Genomic DNA, 20,412 nt, shown 5'->3' on the forward strand with positions numbered 1-20,412 from the left:
AAAAAAAAAAAAAAAAAAAAAAAAAAAAACACCTCTTGGCATGTGATGGACCAATATCTCATCAAAAGTAAAATCTTAATGGTATTTACATGGAATGCTTAGGTACTGTTTTACTAGTACATAAGGAATAAGTGAAGCATCACAGAGGATTCATACCAGACTAAGAGCTGTTGTACCAAGAAGCAGAAGATACAGTTTCCCCTGAAAATGGAAAAGGCACCATCTGAGGCAAAAAAAATTGACTTCTACATATAAAATGGGTATAGACAAGAAATACTACCATTAGGATAGTAAAATATCTATCCCTCCATCTCGGGAAAAAAATATATTATAAATATAAATATATTTAAAAAAAAAATAAAAAAGAGGAAGAGAAACATGCCCCATGCATCACATGATAACATGATGCAAAATTGCACATCAAACCACAAAGCATTTACCTCTACAAGATGAAGATTTGATGCACGACTGAGTAACACAAAAGCAAATTCCCCTATTTGTGCTAAAGACATCCCAACCTACAGAATCCATGATCCATCATTTCCTGTAACTAAAACTATCGAAATACACAATAAAAGACAAAAGCTCTGATTTAAATAAAGCAACAGTATCAAACCAGAAGCGCAGTTTTGTTGTTGTAGCCAAATCCCTTGACAACTGTAACAATTACAGCAGTTTTAACAACAATCACTAGTATAACTGATGCTAGTAATATATCAACATGGTTCCAGAGGAAATGAACGTGTATCAGCATCCCGATGCTAGCAAGAAACAAAGCAGCAAAGAAGTTTCGTATGGGTTCAACCTGTGTAAATGGCAACTGTTAACCCAATGCCCAGTCCAAATGACATCATATAAAAACAATCTGCCTCTAAATTCTTAAGCATCCACACAAGAAATCGAAACAATAAACCAGAGGGTGGTAGCTAGACATAAATGTAAACCATAAAGGACTTGAACCTGGTTTGGACTAATTTGGTTAAAAAAAATATAACATGCCAATTTCTAGTAAGTATTTATTCAATCCAACATCGCCCTTTACAAAACCACCCACATTCCTGACAAAATAGTATATGAAATTTACTTACCATGCATCAGATAAATAGATGCTAATGTCTTGTCCAAAAGACTTTCAAATATTAATTAGCACAGAACCCAAGCTGAAGATTCTAACAAGATAAATTTATGCTTTTGCAAACAATATCAACAGAACCAGGCAAATGACACCTATTCTTATAATGCTTTATGATTTTCAACATATCCTGTTAATGCAAGTTCACAACCATAGAAACTATCGCATCTCTAGTGTCTCAGGGAAAAAAACAAGTGAAAGGAAGAAATCTGACTTGTTCTAATGTATGTTGAGCAAGATCGGTAGTTGATATCATCACCCCAGCAGCAAATGAACCCAATTCTAAGCTGAGACCCAGCTTGTCACTACACTGAAATTGATATACAAATCATTAGAGACCACAAAACATCTTATGACAACACAAGGCAAAATTTCATATCCCACTACCATCCCCAATTTTGGAAAACCCTTGTGCACTAAAACTGTTATGCTTGGTTGATATACGCACATTTACACTACATAGTACATACATCATTCCAAGTAGGTGATAAAAATGCTTTCTGTGCATGCAAAAGGTCTTGAGGCAAATATTTAAATACAATAACAAACGGACTTTAGATGCTGCAAGTCAATAAAAGCAGATAAAAAGTCGGAGGCCCATCAAGTAAGGATTTTGTGCTGATGTACCAATATTGGTTCTGGATTTATCACTTTCAGGTAAAAATACATGTAAGAAATAAGCCCAAAAGGATCTGAGCAGTGAGAAGAAACACAAACCCAAGCAACAAGGAGGCAAAATGCTACAGCTGCCAGTTGATAAAGTTCATTGGTCTGCACAGAACAATAAAGAAGCAATTCAGTAAAACTTTGGGCATGAACATTATAGCTTATTAGGCACTAATGACTAGTAAAAACACACACTCAAACATACTATAAGCAACTGTATTTGAATTATTAAGATCTATATTTGCATCTGTCAACTAGTAAAGTTCACCTGTGACGATAAGCTAACCATCAGTTTCAGGAACCAAGGCACACATGTCCGAGACAATATTGACAGAACGGCTAAGAATGTGAACAACATCACCGACCTGATGATAAGTTATTAGACCACAGATTTGACCTGATGTAAAGCAAGTATAACTGAAATGGAATACAAAAGCTGCTCTTTTACATCTCCATGTTAGTGTTAGTTTTGTAGAGAATATTTTGATAGAATACCATAGAAATAAAACAAAGGAAGAATAACACATAGATAAAGCTATACGAAGAATAAATTGCACTTATTTAAAAAGACAACATCAAAATCAAAATTAAATTTTTAAGAAATAGAAGAATTGCTATATCTTATAGTCCTTATTTTGCCTAGGCAGATAAAATACCTCTAGCATCTTGAAGACTATCAAACTTCTTTTGGTATTTTTTGAGATTATCATTTTCTAAACACTTCAACTGGTGAGAGAAGTGAATTGCAGGCAAGGCTTGAAAACAGATCATTATTAAAATGAATTAATTGTCTAAAACAATCGTGACAAATTTACTTAACCTCTAGATTATCCGGTATTCACGCTTGTTATAAAGGTACCAAATACTGGGTACCAGACTTATAATTGAAATTGATCCACCTATACCATGATCAAACTAGCTATTATTGTCGTGGGAACAATTAAACACCTCTTCAGAGGCAGAACTCCTTTGTGTATTCTAAACAATTCTTATTGTATTCTTTTCATATAATACCATTAACTTCAACAAGTACTTTCATCCTTTTGTCATGAGTGAAAAGACAGTTTATAGATAAACTAATTTAAGAAAAGGGCTTTGTAGTCCAGTTACATAAGCTAAAGAAGATAAAGGGGTTCAAGTTTCAAAGCTCATTGCCCTCAGATGTATCCAAAAGTTTTTAAAAAATGGAAAAATAATAATAATAATAATAATAATAATAATAATATAATAATAATAATAATAATAGGTTCTCTAGACTTATAATGATAGATATTATTGTTGTTGTTGTTGTTGTTGTTGTTTTGGAGTATTTATCATTACACGTCCTCAATCCCATTATATACATAAATAAAAGGTGGTGAATTTCAAGAAAAAGAAATTTAACTTTTTAACAACTTTGTCGAAATAAGTAATTCCCCACAGAACTAGTTCAATTGGAAGACTTACGACTTTGTCATGGACATCACTCCTTGCAGTACACCAGATGTTCCTCCTAGTACTGGAAGTAGTGCAAACAGAAGACCCACGGCACAATCCTGAAAATTGTGAAATATAGTTATAAATGAAAGGAATGTTGAAAGAGAGGTCAATGGCATTTCAAAACAAAAAGAATCAGTCAGTCTAACAATGAAGTTATTACCAAAAGAAACATTAGTAACAAGGAATTGGCTTTTAAGCTCCCATTACACTTCAAAAGAAAATTAAGCAAATAGGGAAATAAAATAAAATAAAATAAAATAAAATAAAGAATGAACCAGAGGATCAATGCACCTGAAGAATAAGAGTGCCAATGGTAACTTGGCCATGAAGAGTGTTGGTACTGTTCTTTTCCATCAAGAATTTCAAAACCTACAGCAAGAAGACATTGTTGGCTATCAGAGCTTGAACAAGAGTTTAAGTATGTAGACAGTAAAAGACAAACATGCTTACCACCGCTGTTGAAGACATTGAGAGAAAAGCCCCAACAAAAACACCCTCCGAAGGTTTCCCACCACACAACTACAATTACCATAAGGTAGCATCAACCAGAATTGCCAGTCAAAGTTAGAACACTCTATGGCATATGAATTACACATTGGATATCTCTTTAGAGGAGAAAATTCTTTTCCTAAACCAGGGCGTTACAAGACATCGTGCAACTGTTTCAAATCCAACTCTTTCCAAGTAAAGATTTAAAGGCTCTGAGTTCTTATCTTTTAGTTTTTTAAATCCAATGAACATCACAGAGTTGATTTCCAAACAAATGCCTGATATAATAAAATATCTTCTCAGGTCTAGTGATCTAGAAGAGTACGGCAAAGTTCCAAAGGCAAAAATATCAAAAACAGAAAGTTTCCTTTTTTATTCGCACTTAAGACGTGTGTATACTGTATAGGTCTTTTCTTCATATAGTATTCTTACCAATTTTCCATTTATTAGGAATCATCAGAGTAAAATTTGCAACAAAGAAATTTGACCTCCCTCAGATATTACTACTATGTATTCAGATATAGAAAAATGGCCAACTCTTCAAGAGAAAAAATCAGAACAAGTGTTCCAAATTTTATTACAAGTTGCACCTTCTAGTGTTTCTTAGAAATATAAAGAGTGTTGTGAAATATTTCTTTCTCAGTGTTGGTCCAGTGGTCTTTGCGTAGCCTTCAAGAAGTTAGTCACAATGTAGCAAAGGGGAACTATTTATTCTCAAGTCAAAAAATGATTGAATAACATATTGGTCAAACTGAAATAGCTTATAAATATGGAAATACATAAATTCCCTTAGAGAAGTCCTGAGATAGTGTGTATTCATTAGCCAACAATTTTTTAAGAAGAAGAAGAAAAGAAAAAAAAAATGCACAAGGGAAAAGAGTTTAAGATCTACCGAAGCTGTAATTCCACAAAGACACATAAACAGGAGAATCTGAAGCAGGCCTCCAAGAACAGCTACTGCTCGAACAACTCGGAGCTATAAATGTATTACACTGATATTACTAACACATAGACCAATAATCAAGATGTTGGGGGTATAAACATTGGCATGTAGCATATGTATCATGTATGCCAATTGGAAAACATAAACTAACCTTTGTTGTGGAAAACTCCAGCCCCAAAGCAAAAAGAAGAAAAATCACACCAAACTGAGCAACAGTCTCTACCTATGTGCACATCACAAATTAAGATGAACCAAAGAGTAAAATAGAAAAGAAAGCGAGATAGGAAAAAAAAAACATGGAGTTTTAAGCACCATGCATAGCTGACTTTTAGTAAAGCATGCATGAAGATGCACATTTCAGAAAGAAAGTAGAATGTCATGTAAACTACTTACTTGCACAATTTCACTAACAACATTAAACCCTCCAGGTCCAACAATGGATCCTGCTAGTAAGTATCCAGTTATAACCTATGAAGTTACAGACTGTTAGAACTATTGAAGGTCAGGTATCTATCTTTGAGATATTAGATGTTACTATAGATAAAATTGAGTGGAAGTTAACAAACTGGCTGTCCAGCACAAGCAAAAGCAATTCCACCACAAGTCGCAGCAACAATGACAACAACCAGATCTGATATCAACCTATAAATTATGCACAATACAAAGCCTTTAGCAACAGAAAAGTTGACAATTGTTGGAATGTTCTATAACAGTTTAGAAGGAATACCTCAAGTCCAATTGTAGCACTGGATACTTTGACTTGAAACTAGATATGATAAAGACATTGTCCTAAGTACAAGAAACCAATCATCATTATTTTTTCAAGAACATCAAAACTTATTGGCAAAAACTTGTGTGAGACCATCTCACGGGTCTCAAGCCGTGAGACGGATCGGATCTTTGATTAATGATGTCAAAGATCCGACTCATCTCCCAGATTGAGACCCGTGAGACGGTCTCACACAAGTGTTACCCAAACTTATTTCAAACAGACAATCTCCACTGGTTTCAATTGTGCATTCTCTTCTTAGAAAGGACGGGAAATGATATAGGAAGTCGGCATTAGAATATACCTTTCTATCAATCAATGTTGGCGTCTCTTCTGCTCCATGGTCATTATCAAGGTTAAAGACATGGTGAAGTTGAAAAGACCTGAATAGCCATTTGCATGAAAGAAAAAGATAAGTATATGAATGAGAATGTGACTAAATACCAAGCTCAAATGGTATAGGTGCATACTTTTCCTCCTTTTTGGTGTCATTTTTCTTGGACTTAACTCTAGCCACAGTCTCCAACACTGCCTGTAGATTAGTGAAGAAAAATGCATGATCTAGATAGCTTTAGAAAACCTTTAAGCTAGAAAGGAGTTCACAATGAAATAAACACTTAAACATGCAATGCAGTAAAGTTTCAATTGTAACTTAAATCTACCGGCTCTTATCACATGTGAAACACATAAATGTGTAACCTTGAGGCTCATTTGCTCAGAGGTAGACCCTGTGGCTAAAGAGAGGATTACTTCTAAACTGATTTCCAGCTCTAAAGCTTTCAAATAATTTCAAAGGGGAGAAGCAGAAAGAAAAATTAACAGAGGAATGAACCTTTTATGCACCCAACCCCCAAGGTTTGAGGACACCCTATTTAAGCAGTTTGTATCCACCACTTTCCCAAAGGAACAATTACAATGCATTAAATTACATGCTAAAGGACACCACAGATAGAAAGCATTGAACAGAAATTCAAAATTTGTAAGTGAAGAATGTATGATTGTAATCTAAATCAAAGTCTACCCTCTCATTCTTTTGGTGGTGGCTCATGCTTTGAGCTTATTGAATACAGTATTAGGCAAAACGTAATTCTTCTGGTCAATGATACACTGATTGATCTAGGACATTTAGGACAAGGGAACAAAATATGACTACATTAGTTTTGCATATATAAACTGCCCTTATAGAGAAATGGCTCAAAATCAAAAGGAAGAATGTTTAAGATTCCACAAACCTGCTGCTCTGAAACAGTATTATTGAAGCTGCCTGCATCATTAGCTGCCAATTTAATGCAAGTCCACATATTAGGAAAAAGCACTATTAGTTCAGGATATAATTTTACCTACAGCTATAGAAGCTGACCACAATAAAATCCAATCAAATTCAAAATTATTTCTTGCATAAAGCTCTAACTTATGACATGTACTCAAAAAGGTAATATGGAAAGCAAAAAGTGAAACGACTTCACATATTAGGCACAAATGAGCGTGACCATCTGTTGTGAATCTTCTGAGCTCAAATCAAGTTCAATAGCTATTTAACAAATAAATATAAAAATAAAAATGCATATACAGTTGCTAATTGAACGAAAACCACTTTGACTTGACACCAAAAAGTGCAAAATACTGAATGACAAAAACTTACAGTTTTGCTGAACAATGAGAGCACAATTAAAACCCTAATCCAAATCGTAGCCCAATTGCAAAATTTCAATCCAGAGTGGGGAGATCACAATTCAAAGTTGCCAATGATAAAAATAAATTTGAAGAGAATAGATCTGCAAAATTAACCTTCGTTCGGATCAGTCTCATTGAATTCCTTCTCGAGAGCTCGATCGATCATGTCAGCAAAGCTATCCTCCTTGGGGCGAGAGTGGGGTCCGTTGCTGGAGGAGTTGAATTCAGAGGCATTAGCAGCGCCGCCGTCGACATCCAGCAGCTGATCTGATTCGGAGAGCGCAAATGCGAAGACGGCGGAAGTAGTAGGTGCAGTAGCAGAAAGCAAAGCTAGAGAGAGGAGAAGGAGAGCGAGCGTGGAGAGAATTGGGCGGTCGAGGAGGGAGCAGGATGAGGGTGAAGACGGCGGCGAAGACGAGCCCATCCTCCTCCTAGACATTGCACCGGCGCACGATACGCAGTCCCCGGCGCAGGCTAAGAGGATCCGGTGCGGTGTCGGTGTGTCGCTGTCAACTGTCAAGAAGGCGGTACAGTAACACTCACTGCCGTTTAAGAGTCTAAATATGGTTGTACGAACATACCCGGAGAAAGCTAGACTCTAGCAAGTTGAGATAACATATATTGCCTTGCCGACTCTATGACTTCCGTAACCAATAAACAATGTTTATCTTATTAAGTTGCTTTAAGCCTGTAAATCCGTTTATTTTCGCCTGATTAATATTCTATATGTCTCATTTTGATCAAATCAACTCTTTTTTTTATTTATTTATTTTACATTAATAATTTTTTATAATTTTTAAATTTGATACTTTTTATTTAATATTATTTTTAACATATTTTCTAAATATATAAATTTTACATGCCGCTAAGTAACTTGTAGCTTAATAGCATCTTTATGATTCTCCCAAATTGGAGGTTACTGGTTCAAACTCCAGTGGACACATTGACTCTTTATGCTTCATTAGGTAGACAAATACTACATTGTAATAAATTCAATAGCACCAAAAAATTACATATTAATTCTAAACCTAATGTAAATAAATATAAAAAAAATAAATGTCAAATAGGTCATTGAACTATCGAACAAGTAAAATATGTGTAATTGAGACAATTTTATAATTTCTTTTAGTGAAATTTAGTGGAAAACATTTCAATCTTTCATCCCAACTAGTATGACATAGGAAAAGGGTGACTTTTAGTACAGAGCATATAAGTTATATAATCCGATTCTACTAGGAAAAAATATAAAAAAGTCTCAATTGCACATATTTTACTTGTTTAATGATTTAATTGCACATTTTTAAGTGTAATGACTCAATTGCACAAAAGCGATAAGTTTAGTAACCTATTTGACATTTTTTACTAAATATTACAATGGAGTTGTGGACAAGAACCCGGGATTGACAAGTGGTTAAAGGATACACTCAATGTGGTGAATTCTTAATAAGCAACCAAGCATTATATCTCCATCTCACTTAAGAGGTCGTTGAGTCGCCCTTTATAACAAATATTAGTTTTTCACACGCATTGCGCGAATGGGATAATGCCCAATGATTATTTTTAAATAAGTACCTCAAAGTATATCAATGCAAAATTATATTAGAGATGTTCATGCATAGGCAATTGAATGTTGAATTTGTTTATTTAAATCAGTAATTCAAAGTATATGAATGCAAGATAATATAAGAGAGATTGCTTATAATTGTCACTAAAATAAATATTTGTAACTTTGTAATACTGCTAGTCTAAATACGTAGTCTAAAAATGATAGTTTAAATAAATAATACTTTTGGTTTGAATTTCTCTAAATCTTTTTAATTCTCTTTGGGGTAGCATTGTCATTGTATCCATCTTCAGTACTTGTCATCTTCTTTTTTATTGGTAGTGTGTCGTGTGCAATTAGAATATTGACTTATTGGTGGTAGCATAGAGTGCAGCGTCATGCAATGAAAAATTTTGGGTTATTGACTTATTGGTGGTAGCATAAAGAACAACGTCATGCAATGAAAAATTAACTTACAAATTTATTTAGAAGTTTTCATGCATTGATAAAATTATGAGAATGATTTGTAAATTTGTTCAATTAGAGCCAATGGGACATCAACATTGTCAATTCTTTAGACAATAGTCTTATCGTTTAGAATTCAGATGTAGTTGTATTTCTGATCAACAACTTTGTAGTTAGGTCGCGCAGGTCTAACAATGATGTGAGAAAAATTTTGTCTGATAAAAAATAATAATAGTACAATATTTGTAAATTAATATACAATTGTACCATTATAGAAATACATATAAAAAATATTAATACCATAATGACCTAAATCATTTCCATGAATGCAAAAGCATAAATGAAATATTGAGTCATGTTCTAAATATAATCAAAATAAGATTAATTAAACCAAAAAGAAAAAGAGAGAAAAAAAAAACTTAACCTAAATTTGTTTAATAAAAAAAAAAAGAATGAAAGAAAATGATTTTCAAAATTCATTATTTATAATATTTGAGCACCAACTTTGAATGCTATATATTTAGTCAGGCTAATTATTTGACCAAAGTTTATGTTAAATTTTATATTTTATTTTTTTGATACATTCTAACATATTCATAGTATATATTTAACAATTATGTCAACTCTGGTTGGGATAAGATCCGAACCTAAGACCTTTCTTATAGAAATCAAATAGTAAGTTAAGAATAATAAATTGTTAATCGAATATTTTGTTACTAAAATTTATAATAACGGAATGTCGGGTTATTTAAGGGAAGAAAATAATATAATATATAATAGAGGATAAATAAAGAAAATCATTAAAAAAACAAATACTAAAATCAAAATAATATGAACCATTCATTTCAACACACAATTACATCAACATTTTTTAATTCTCAGGCCTAACTTTATTGGCTCTTATTAGATTTGTAGATGTAGATCAAATATTCATTAATCGTCTTAAAATAAATATCTTTTTTATAAAAATAAAATATTCAACATATTTTTGAATACTATTGATTCTGTTACTATATAATATGTTCATACATATTAATATATATATATATATATATATATAAAGTCAACAACTTACCTTATTTTTTTGAAAGATAACGAGTTAATTCATTAAAGCACAACGCGAAACGATACAACAAGATTCGATAGAATGGTAAACCATTCCCTTACAATTTGACATAGAAACAATTTTCCTAGCTACGCTACGAAGAACTTGGTTCGCAGATTGTTCAGCAAATCGAAAGCTAATAAAGACTTGACCAAACATGAGTATGATTAACTTTGATTGACAGGTCTTGCACATCATCTGGATCTTCATCTCAATTCTCTTGCACATTGACAATATTCCAATCTGACAAAACAATTCCGGTCTTGCATAAGGTTTGACCGGTTCATCAGATGAAAACCTCTCAACCGAGTAAAGATGCATTTTTTCATTGTCATCTTCGTCGTCCAGGATGAGGGTAACATTTGTAGTGACCATAGTAGTCGATTCACGCTTATCAAAAACAAAACTCGTTAAAATACGAGAGGGAATAACTCATTAAAACACGAGAGGGAATAACTCGTTAAAACTAACGAGATAACTACACAATATTATATAAAGACAAAAGCATAAAAAGATGAAAAAGTAGGGTGGATAAAACCAAAATTGGTTAGTGGCTCAATAATCACGGATTCCAAGCTACTAACACAAACCCCAACAATATATATATATATATATATATATATATATATATATATATATATATATAGGGTTGCACTCTGGTGCGAACTCTCGCCCAGGTAGGAAATGAGAACGCTCCACAGCCGTCCACGTGTCCAGATCAACGAATCAGATGCAATTTTTAAAAAATGACGCGGTGGCATTTTCGTAAATAACTGAAACTTTGGTGCATCTAGTTTCACTTACAAGTGCACCTAGTTTCACTTAAAAGTGCACCTAGTTTCACTTGCAAGTGCACCTATTTTCGCATCTATTTTCACTTACAAATGCAAGTAATTTACCTTATTAATATTCATGCACCTATTTTCGCAAATACTTTCACTTACAAATGCAAGTAATTTACCTTGTTAATATTCATGCACCTGGGTACAACCTAGGTACACCTAGTTATAACATAGTTTGCACCTAGTTATAACATTAGGTGCACCTAGCTATAACATTAGGTGCACTTAGTATTGATGCTTACTGTACAATTCACTTGCACCTGTAATACATTTTACTTGCATCTGCAATACATTTTACTTGCACTTGTGCAAGTAATTTATTTTGTTAACATTCATGCACCTGGTTGCAACCTATGTGCACCTAGTTTATAGAAATAGGTGCACCTAGTTATAACATTAGGTGCACTTAGTATTGATGCTCATTGTACAATTTATTTGCACTTGTAATACATTTTACTTGCACGTGTGCACCTATTTTCACTTGCACGTGCAAGTAATTTACCTTGTCAACATTTATGCACCTGGGTGCACATAGTTATAACATGACGTGCACCTAGTTATAACGTTAGTTGCAACTACATTCCGGACACGTGGCGTGCTGTGATTCGTCCGCAGTTCTCTTCTGGGCGGCCAGTACGCACCTAAACGCGATCCTCTATATATATATATATATATATATTATTTTATTTTATTAAAGAAAAGAAACGGAAGAGGAAAGTTGGAGCAGCGGAAGAGGAGGTGAAGGCGAGGCTGCGTTGCCAGCGGTGGGCGGAGGTGAGCGGTTAATGTTGGCTACGGTGGTGGGAGGCTACGGAGATGTTGCGGTGGTGGCGGAGGAGATGCTGCGGTGGAGGCGTTGGAGGTGCGGTGAGAGTGGAAGGAGAAATCTGGAGCGGCGGTGGGAGGCGGTTGCGGGGCTGTGTTGCCGGCGGTGGGACGTAGGTGAGAGGCGTGGTCTTGGCTGCGGAGATGCTGCGGTGGTGGCGGAGGAGATGCTGCGATGGTGGCGGCGGAAGTGCGGATGAAGGGTGAAGAGAGGATGGAGTGCGGCTGTGGCGTGGAGGAGGATGGCTAGCGCCGCCTCCGCTATCCTAGCGGAGGCGGCAACAGCCGGAGAAAAAGGAAAAGAAGTCCGGAGGAGAGGGTAGAGAGGAGGAGGAGAGTTTTTAGGGTTGTATCAAACAAGTGAATAGTTCAACTTACTCACCTTATGAAATATTAAAAATACATAATACCCACTTTCCATTTTTGGTATACTGCATATGTAGTAGAGTTTTTCACGTTTTTATGCTATAAATAAGATATCTCTAATTACTAATATGGATGATATGATTTAATTCCCCTTTGTATAGAAGTACATCATAGTATATGAAAAGCATAATGTAGATAAGAAAATTAGTCCTCAATCCATCTCTTTATTGATTGTTCTTCAGTAAGAACTTAGAGAGAAGAGAGCTTGGTCTCTAGAATGCTTTTAGAGAGAAAAAGAGAAGGGAAAAAGCCCCCTTTGCAACTAGGACCAAAGTCCCTTTTATAGGCCAATACCATACTCGTATACCGAAATACGTATAACGTACTTAGGGCCGTATACCCGGGATATATTCCCTATCAATGGAATTTGAGTTATTGTTAAATTTCACATAGATGAAACTTTATTGATAAGGAACACATTTTTGGTACCTTAATTATTCGCAATTGGTTGTTTTCTTTCCTACTGTTAAAAATTAAAAATCGATTTTGTAAAATTCAAGTGGTTTTAGTTCTCTATCGAACGAAACTGTAAAACAATGTCAAAGTTTAAAAATGTTCATTGGCGTTTTGTACTTTAGTTGTTAATTTTTGGATAGAGTGTCCAAATTCAAAGCAAATAATCCTTATATTTTCATTCATTTGATGACTAAAATTATCACAATCTTATATAAAATAAAGATTATATTTTACAACTTATAATGGTGGGAATAAAAAATGACGAAACTCTTATTTTAAAACTAAAATAAGATGTTATAAAGGATTACAATATTTGTCGGTACAGATAGTTCAATTGATTATTGGGTAACAGATTATGAATAAAGAATTTTGTCTTTTGTGGGCAAGCACCGTAACATTTTTGTATAAGTTATATATGATAAATATTTATTGTTATAGCATTTAATATCTTTAAAGTACATATTTATATATAACATATGGTCATCGATCTAATGCCGTAGTTGGTCATTGCAATTAAAAGCATAATTTAATTGTACAATGGTATATTCTTAACAAGACTATTCAATTTAGAGACGAAAAGAGTGAACAAATAATCCTAAAATTGAAAGTGTAAATTCAACAGTAATATTATCTCAATATAAATATTAAAGTTAGGTCATAAGCCGATAGAAAGGTTATAGTAAAGATGCTTGATAGATCTGTTTCCAATTCCCACAGACCAGTCCCCATCCCCCTTTTTTCTTTTTGTTTTTTCCACTAATTTCTTTGAATTTGAAGTAGTGGTTCGAATTTGAGGGAAGCCACCCCATGTATATGTATATATATTTATATAGGGTGATAATCAGATGTGGCTGCACCTTCCCGTGCGGTCGGTGCGGTTTACACCACTCAATGTTAAGAAATGCATCACTCAATGTTAAGAAATACACCACACAAATATACACTATTAGGTACACATCACTAGAAACACACCACTATGTATGAAAAAATACACCTCACAGTGTTAAGAAATGCACAATTAGAAACAGGGGAGTTATGAGGTGTTTTTATGCATTTTCATTGTGGTGCATTTCTTAACATTGAGTGGTGTAAATCGCACGGCCGCACGGGAAGGCGCGACCACATTTGAACAGACTTCTATATATATATATACTACAATCTAATGTTTAATATGAAGGTGATTGACCACCAAAAGTTTAATTATTGTAATATTAAAATATAAATACTTTAAACTAATTTTTATTAACCGGATCAAACATAAATTGATCGAATAAATGCAGTATATTTTAAAAAAACATAATGATAGTGTGGGGATTCCAATCCCACTAGCCGTATGTATGAGAAAAAAGTTCAAGGATGTTAGAAGGTCTGGGCTTTGGATTGGATCTCTTGTGCGCACATGAAGACTTGAATTTGACCAATGGAGTGATTGTGCGACTCGCAATTTACCTCTACAGTGGCTCTAAGGCCTCGATATTTCCCTGCTACATAAAAGAATCATCAGATTTTCTAGTTACAAACTGCAACTGATAGACTAAAATAAATTTCCGTGCTACATAAAAGAATCATCAGATTTTCTAGTTATAAACTGCAACTGGTTGACTTAAATAAATTAGGCACACTTGCATGCACAAAAAGAACCAAATTAAATCCTCTACAAGCACCTTAATGCACAGAACTCTTTCAAAAGAAAGTCTTTCATAGCCCAACAATTTCCTTTTCTCACAAGAAACTATACATCTCATAATGGACTATCCAAAATTAACTATACATCTCATATGCAGAAAAATGCATGAAGTATAGGTTATCAGCATTAAGTATAAATAATCAAATGCACTGCACAATTTAGTTTTCTTTCACAATCAAATCCTTGATCTACCAAAAGGTTATAATAATTAAAAAAATCAAACTCGACTTTGTTAAGAGAAATGTAACCTCCACTGAAGGATCTTCCATCTACAACAGTTAAAACCCATAACAACATTAACAAAACAACAGAGCCAAACTTAAAAGTTAAAAACTGAACATCACATCATAATCCAATTTCAAGATGAAATAAGAGGCAAATTTAGTTCTGATCCAAATTTTATTGGCTAATTAACAGACTAAGGTTGCATTTGATCAATCAATGAAACAGAACACAATCATTTAACCTACCAATATCAAATCATTACTCTTTTTCATCCTTAAATTTCAATCAATTTTGAACCACACGTACACATGTTAATAATATGTAAAAAAAAAATAAATAAAAAATAAGAACAACCAGATTTATTAAGCTCTGCCAATGGTAATTTTAATTTCAGATATAGCAACAAATAGATAAAACAAATTACACACATAAACTGCTTATGCATAATCTGCCTCTATGTAAACTGCCTACATTATTTATCCATTATTCATAAAAGGATCAAATTAGCATGACAAAAAATGTTTATGCATAATCTCAAATCACAACCCTAATTTCCCCTAAACTCAATAAATCATCAAAACTACTAAATTTTACATATATAGTACCAAGGCTTCCAAATAACCAAACAAACCCTTGCTGCAACTTCAATTCATTTCTAAAACTTCAGCCCGCACAATTTAAACTAAAAAGTAGGAAAATAATGTGAGGGTGAAATGAAATTGATAATGGAAATGAATCAAAGCTAACCCATCTCTGCCATTCTGTTCAACAAAAATGATGCAATTTCCATATAAAAAAAAACCAAGGCTTCATCTACATTCCTAAGTTCTTTGGTGAACAATGATACAACGCAAATCTCATATCTGTTAAACACCAGGCATAAACATAAATTATGAATACATCAGAGTTTTCTGCTCCATTTTTTCCCCCACGAAAGGCTCGCATAATTCCCACATCGGAGCCAGATGAGGAATATTTCTTCTTAATAAGTCCGTAGGTAGAAGCTCTGTTCGCTGGGCTTGGTAGCGCGAGCCTGTAACCCAAGTGGGTAAGATGGTGGAATAATTGGGCTTACCTTGAAGGCTGGGCTGGGGTTGCTATCTACTGGCCTGCCCGTTCCAAGTGGAGAGTTGGGCTGTGGAGTCTCTGCGAAGGCGGAGGCGTCTCGGCTCTTAGATTGGAGGGCACCGCGCCAGGCTGGTTTCACAGAGCAGCGAACACCACCTCCTCTCTGCAGTGGAAGGATAACAGGCCGGAGCATCTTCAGTCCACCAGCGCCTGATGGGTTGTCCAAATTAAACCACCATCTTTTTCCTTTTGGTGTAAATGGGGTTTGGAGAAAGAGGCAGAAAGGCAGGAAATTTTTTGTTGTTGGTGAGCTGAAAGGACAGATGGACGACTCCTTTAGTGATGCCAAAGCTCTCCTGTTAGTGGTGGAAGTGTAGAAAGCAGAGCTTCCCTATTTGTGGGTGTGGGTGGTGCGGCAGTAACAAAGCAGAAGCAATGTGGTGGATGTGAAAGGTTTGGCAACTGATTATTTATGATTGACAGCATCACATTGGAAAAACAAAGACCAAAATTGTAAAATTTATAAAATTTTAGAGTAGGGTTAAATTGTACTCCGTAATTTGTTTGTATAGGTTATGACTTTGTATTTAGAAAATAACAATAGCAAAAGTTAATTGTACTAAGCCTGGTTAGGTTGTATTTTCTGATACTCCAAGTTTGGGATCAAATCTCGACATAAGCTCTACGAAGGAGGCAATTTTGATCGGTTAAAAACGGGTGTTGGGAGTAAAGTGTCCATTTTAATGATTCTCAGACCGATTTGTCCTGTTATAGAACGTTGGGAGTAAGGTGTCAATTTTAAAGGTCCTCGGACAAATTTGCTCGGTTATAGGGTGGTGGGAGCAAGGTGCCTAGCTATTTCAAATGGTCCTCGGATCGATTTGCCCGGTCATAGGGTATTGGGACTTGGAAGTAAGGTGCTCATGCAAAGGTCCTTGGACCGATTGCCCAGTTATAGAGCGTTGGGAGTAAGGTGCCCATTTCAAATGGTCGTTGGACCGATTTGCCCGATTATAGGGCGTTCGGAGTAAGGTGCCTATGCAAAGGTCCTCAGACCGATTTGCTCAGTTATAGGGTGTTGGGAGTAAGGTTTCCATTTCAAGGGTCTTTGGACGTATAGGAGAAGCGTGCCCGCCCATTCACGATTGCTATGATCGATTACGATCGCAATGTCGAAAAAAATTACGCTTTCTGAATATTTACGAAGTATTACGACCAACTAAGGAATTTCAAGGTTAAAAATTGTGCCACACTCCATCAGTGCTCAAGCCCACTTGTTCGGAGATGTGACCATGTGAAACAAATCTTTAGAACTTGTAAATTTTTTAGTTTAATTTGCTTTGTAAATTGTACTCGGTCATGTATGTAGAATAGTTGTGTACTACGCCCGATTAGGTTGGTTTTTCCACCACCCACACTACAAGCCCTAGATCATATCTAGGCATAAATCCTACCAAGTAGGCAATTAAGCCTGATTAGGCCAGTATTGCCACCACTGACACTGTAAGTCCGGGATCAGATCTCGACGTAAGCCCTACAAAGTAGGCAATTGAGCTCGCTAGGTCAGTCCTCCCACCCCGGGTAAATCCAATCTCTAGATCGTCAGAAAATCTAATCTCTTGATTGGTAAAATCAATCTCTAGATCGAGGATAAATCCAATCTCTTGATTGATAAAGTTGATCACCATATCATGTTAAGAATCCGATCACTTGATCGGTAGTTTTCAAATTATTCATTGTGTCGATATCCGATCTCTTGATTGGTAAGTTTAGACCCCTTAAATCCTTAGTCCTACACGGTAGACAAATTGACCACCGTTACCATAACTATGGTCAGGTTGACGTCCTGAACGCCGGCACCTTGAACCCGATTCTGTCATTTCTCGAGCATATTGATAGGATTATAAGGCAATCCCCTTAGCCTACGGAGCACACTATTGCCTTTCCCTACCATAACTCACTTCCTGACCGTAATGACCTTCTGGTCTCGTTATCGTTAGTCATTCGGGTTTCCAAGCGTCCCTCCACTTGGGACTCTCGGTTCGTAAACCGAGCATAAAAAGGGGAAAATGCCCAGTTCAAATGATTTCAGTTTTCAAAACCCAATGTAATGATTAATGTGGTAATCAAAACTAACCAAATGCAATCGGCTAAGAACGATCTTGAAACCAGGTAATCTAGGTCAGGGTTTGACCAAGCTCAAACTAACTACGATCAATTAGCCCGAGTAAAGGGCATAGGGAGAAGCATTCCCACGTGTGACCAATAAGATTAATTGAGGTCCCTAGATCGTGAATAAATCCAATCTCTTGATTGGTAAGACTTGATCACTAGATCTCACTAAAAATCCAATCTCCCGGTTGGAGAAACCCGATCCTACTTGATAGAGAATATACCCCAGGTATACCTCCCTACATATTTTGTAGATCTGTTTGATATCGGGTACGAGTTTGGCGCCTGTATAAAGTGCCCTAGCCCTTCATTAAAAAGGGGCTCTCTGTCTTCCCCTCTACTCTCTCTCTTTCTAAACACTAAATAAAGAAGGCTTTTTGAAGCCATTTTCTCTCATCTTCTCTCTATTCCTCATACAATTTTCATACACATTCATATATGCAAAGGGTAAATGACTACCCAGCTGCAATTTACACTATAAAAATGTTAAGAATATTTGTGAATATTTTGAGGAAGTTTACTTAATATTGGGATGCCTTAATATTTTGAGGGAGTTTACTTCTTTATTTATTTGAATCTTTCAACTATAATGATATTTTCACTTAGGCTTTCTTTAATTGGCACGCTTAGCTAAAAAGCTAATTGAGAACTGAAAACTGAAAAGCTAATAGCTAATAGGCTAAATTTTGAAATTAAGGTGTTTGATAAAATTAGTTGTTGAATAAAATGATAATTGTAAAAAGACATAAAATGACATTTTTATAAATTTATAAATTCAAATTTAAATAGTGATATATATTGCAATTTAAAGTCCCAAATATTGAAAAGGAGGAAATGGAGTGAATGAAAGGGAGGAAAAGAATGCTGGAAATATGAGAAAAGGGGAAAAGAATGGAAAAGGGAAAGAGGCAAAGGGTGTGATTAAGGTGGATATCATTGCTTAGGATTGTAGCTGTTATGGCCTCCTGAGGTGCAATACAGAGCTCTGTAATCAGGGGGTTAGTTGCAGTCCTAAGGGTGATGGGGAGGGAGCCATTGCTTGGGGCTTGGGCTGGAAAGGCTCCGAGTGATAAAAATGCAGTGATTTGTACACTTCGGAGTTAGCCTGAGCTCCAAGGGTGGAGGTGGTGAGGTAGGGTACGCCATTGCTTAAGGTGTAGAATTTCATAACACGTGTTATGTATTTACTTATTCTGAAATTTGATTTATGTAGATAATATATGTACTATAGGTACATAATTTCATAATACAAGATATAAATTCGTAAAATAAGACATACAATATGTTGTTGTTTTATCAACTACTAATCTATTTCAGGTACATAATTGCATACCATGAGAAACAGAAACGTATAACACAAAACACATATACATATTTTAATTTTACTTTAGTTCAGGTACAAAAACAATATTCTTAAGGTACAGAATTGCATAACATAAAACACAAAAAATGCATAACACGAGACACAAAAACGCATATCACAAGACACAAAAAGTACATGTTTTATTTACTTTATTTCAGGTAAAAAATCCATACGCTTAAGGTACAGAATTGCATAACATGAGACACAAAAACGCATAACACAAGACATATACACATGCTTTAATTTACAATATTAAAAAAAGATCGCCATTAAAATTCAAATTCAAAATTACGTCGTTTAATTAGCACTAGGGTCCACAAAGAACCATGGACCCTATTCCACGGTATAATGATCGGTGAAGTGGCATTTCCATAGATGTCTTTTAACATTATAATTAGGCATGTTTTTCTCACTTTTTAATCTTCCATCCTCTATTTTACGTTCATTTTCCAAAGAACATTATAAAATCATTTTTCAAAAACTCAAATAATTTTTAAAAATTAAATATTCAGAATATTTATGAATACGTTTAGTACGGGAACTCCTTAATAGCAACATTTTTTCAATTCGTTAATTTGGTTGTCTCATTCAAATAATTCAGTTCTTGCCACCCACTTCAAATAAATTTGTACCATTGTTCCTCCTTTTTTAAAAGAAAAACTCCATTAAATTTCATTAAACAAGTGCTCAATACAAAAAGAAATAGAAGACAACCAACAAGAAGGACCAAACTAAGAACGCGCAACTCTAACTAAAGCATGAGCAAACTTGTTCGCTGACCTAGAAAGAAATTAAAAAGACACTATTTCAAAGTGTCGTTGAATAACCCAAGACTCACTAATCACATATCTTAATTTCGTACGAGAAGTCAGATAAAGTATCATTGTTCCTCCTATTGATACCACTTAAGACTAATTGTCTATAAAATATTTAGGGGATGTTTGGTTAGAGTATCAGTATTGAAATTAGAATTATAATTAGAATTGGATTCAATAATTAGAATAAGTTTTAACAAAAGAACACTTTATTTAGTAATGTGAAAATTATAATTTATGCCCCTCATAATATGCCAATTATTAATGT

General features: G+C 34.8%; 1 protein-coding gene and 1 long non-coding RNA gene across 2 annotated transcripts in view; both read right to left on the reverse strand.

Annotated features, from left to right (window-relative positions):
* LOC116022647 (K(+) efflux antiporter 6) overlaps positions 1 to 7,779 on the reverse strand; it is a 10,425-nt gene extending 2,646 nt beyond the window's left edge. The window contains exons 1-18 of the mRNA XM_031263433.1: positions 7,267 to 7,779; positions 6,711 to 6,754; positions 5,949 to 6,010; positions 5,783 to 5,861; positions 5,437 to 5,498; positions 5,276 to 5,351; positions 5,103 to 5,177; positions 4,861 to 4,932; positions 4,659 to 4,742; positions 3,728 to 3,796; positions 3,569 to 3,646; positions 3,245 to 3,333; positions 2,067 to 2,163; positions 1,850 to 1,903; positions 1,347 to 1,442; positions 617 to 805; positions 441 to 518; positions 157 to 201 (exon numbers count right to left, since the gene is read on the reverse strand). Of these exons, the coding sequence (XP_031119293.1) occupies positions 157 to 201; positions 441 to 518; positions 617 to 805; positions 1,347 to 1,442; positions 1,850 to 1,903; positions 2,067 to 2,163; positions 3,245 to 3,333; positions 3,569 to 3,646; positions 3,728 to 3,796; positions 4,659 to 4,742; positions 4,861 to 4,932; positions 5,103 to 5,177; positions 5,276 to 5,351; positions 5,437 to 5,498; positions 5,783 to 5,861; positions 5,949 to 6,010; positions 6,711 to 6,754; positions 7,267 to 7,591 (1,674 nt within the window). The 5' untranslated portion in view covers positions 7,592 to 7,779. The remainder of the gene's footprint in view (positions 1 to 156; positions 202 to 440; positions 519 to 616; positions 806 to 1,346; positions 1,443 to 1,849; positions 1,904 to 2,066; positions 2,164 to 3,244; positions 3,334 to 3,568; positions 3,647 to 3,727; positions 3,797 to 4,658; positions 4,743 to 4,860; positions 4,933 to 5,102; positions 5,178 to 5,275; positions 5,352 to 5,436; positions 5,499 to 5,782; positions 5,862 to 5,948; positions 6,011 to 6,710; positions 6,755 to 7,266) is intronic.
* Positions 7,780 to 13,995: 6,216 nt separating this feature from the next.
* LOC116023284 lies at positions 13,996 to 16,256 on the reverse strand. The gene is made up of 2 exons (XR_004099398.1): positions 15,802 to 16,256; positions 13,996 to 14,295 (listed from the first exon to the last, which is right to left on the reverse strand). It is a non-coding gene; the product is annotated as an uncharacterized LOC116023284 (long non-coding RNA).
* Between the last annotated feature and the right edge of the window lie 4,156 nt (positions 16,257 to 20,412).

Source organism: Ipomoea triloba, chromosome 6, assembly GCF_003576645.1.
Source record: "Ipomoea triloba cultivar NCNSP0323 chromosome 6, ASM357664v1".
Taxonomy (NCBI): domain Eukaryota; kingdom Viridiplantae; phylum Streptophyta; class Magnoliopsida; order Solanales; family Convolvulaceae; genus Ipomoea; species Ipomoea triloba.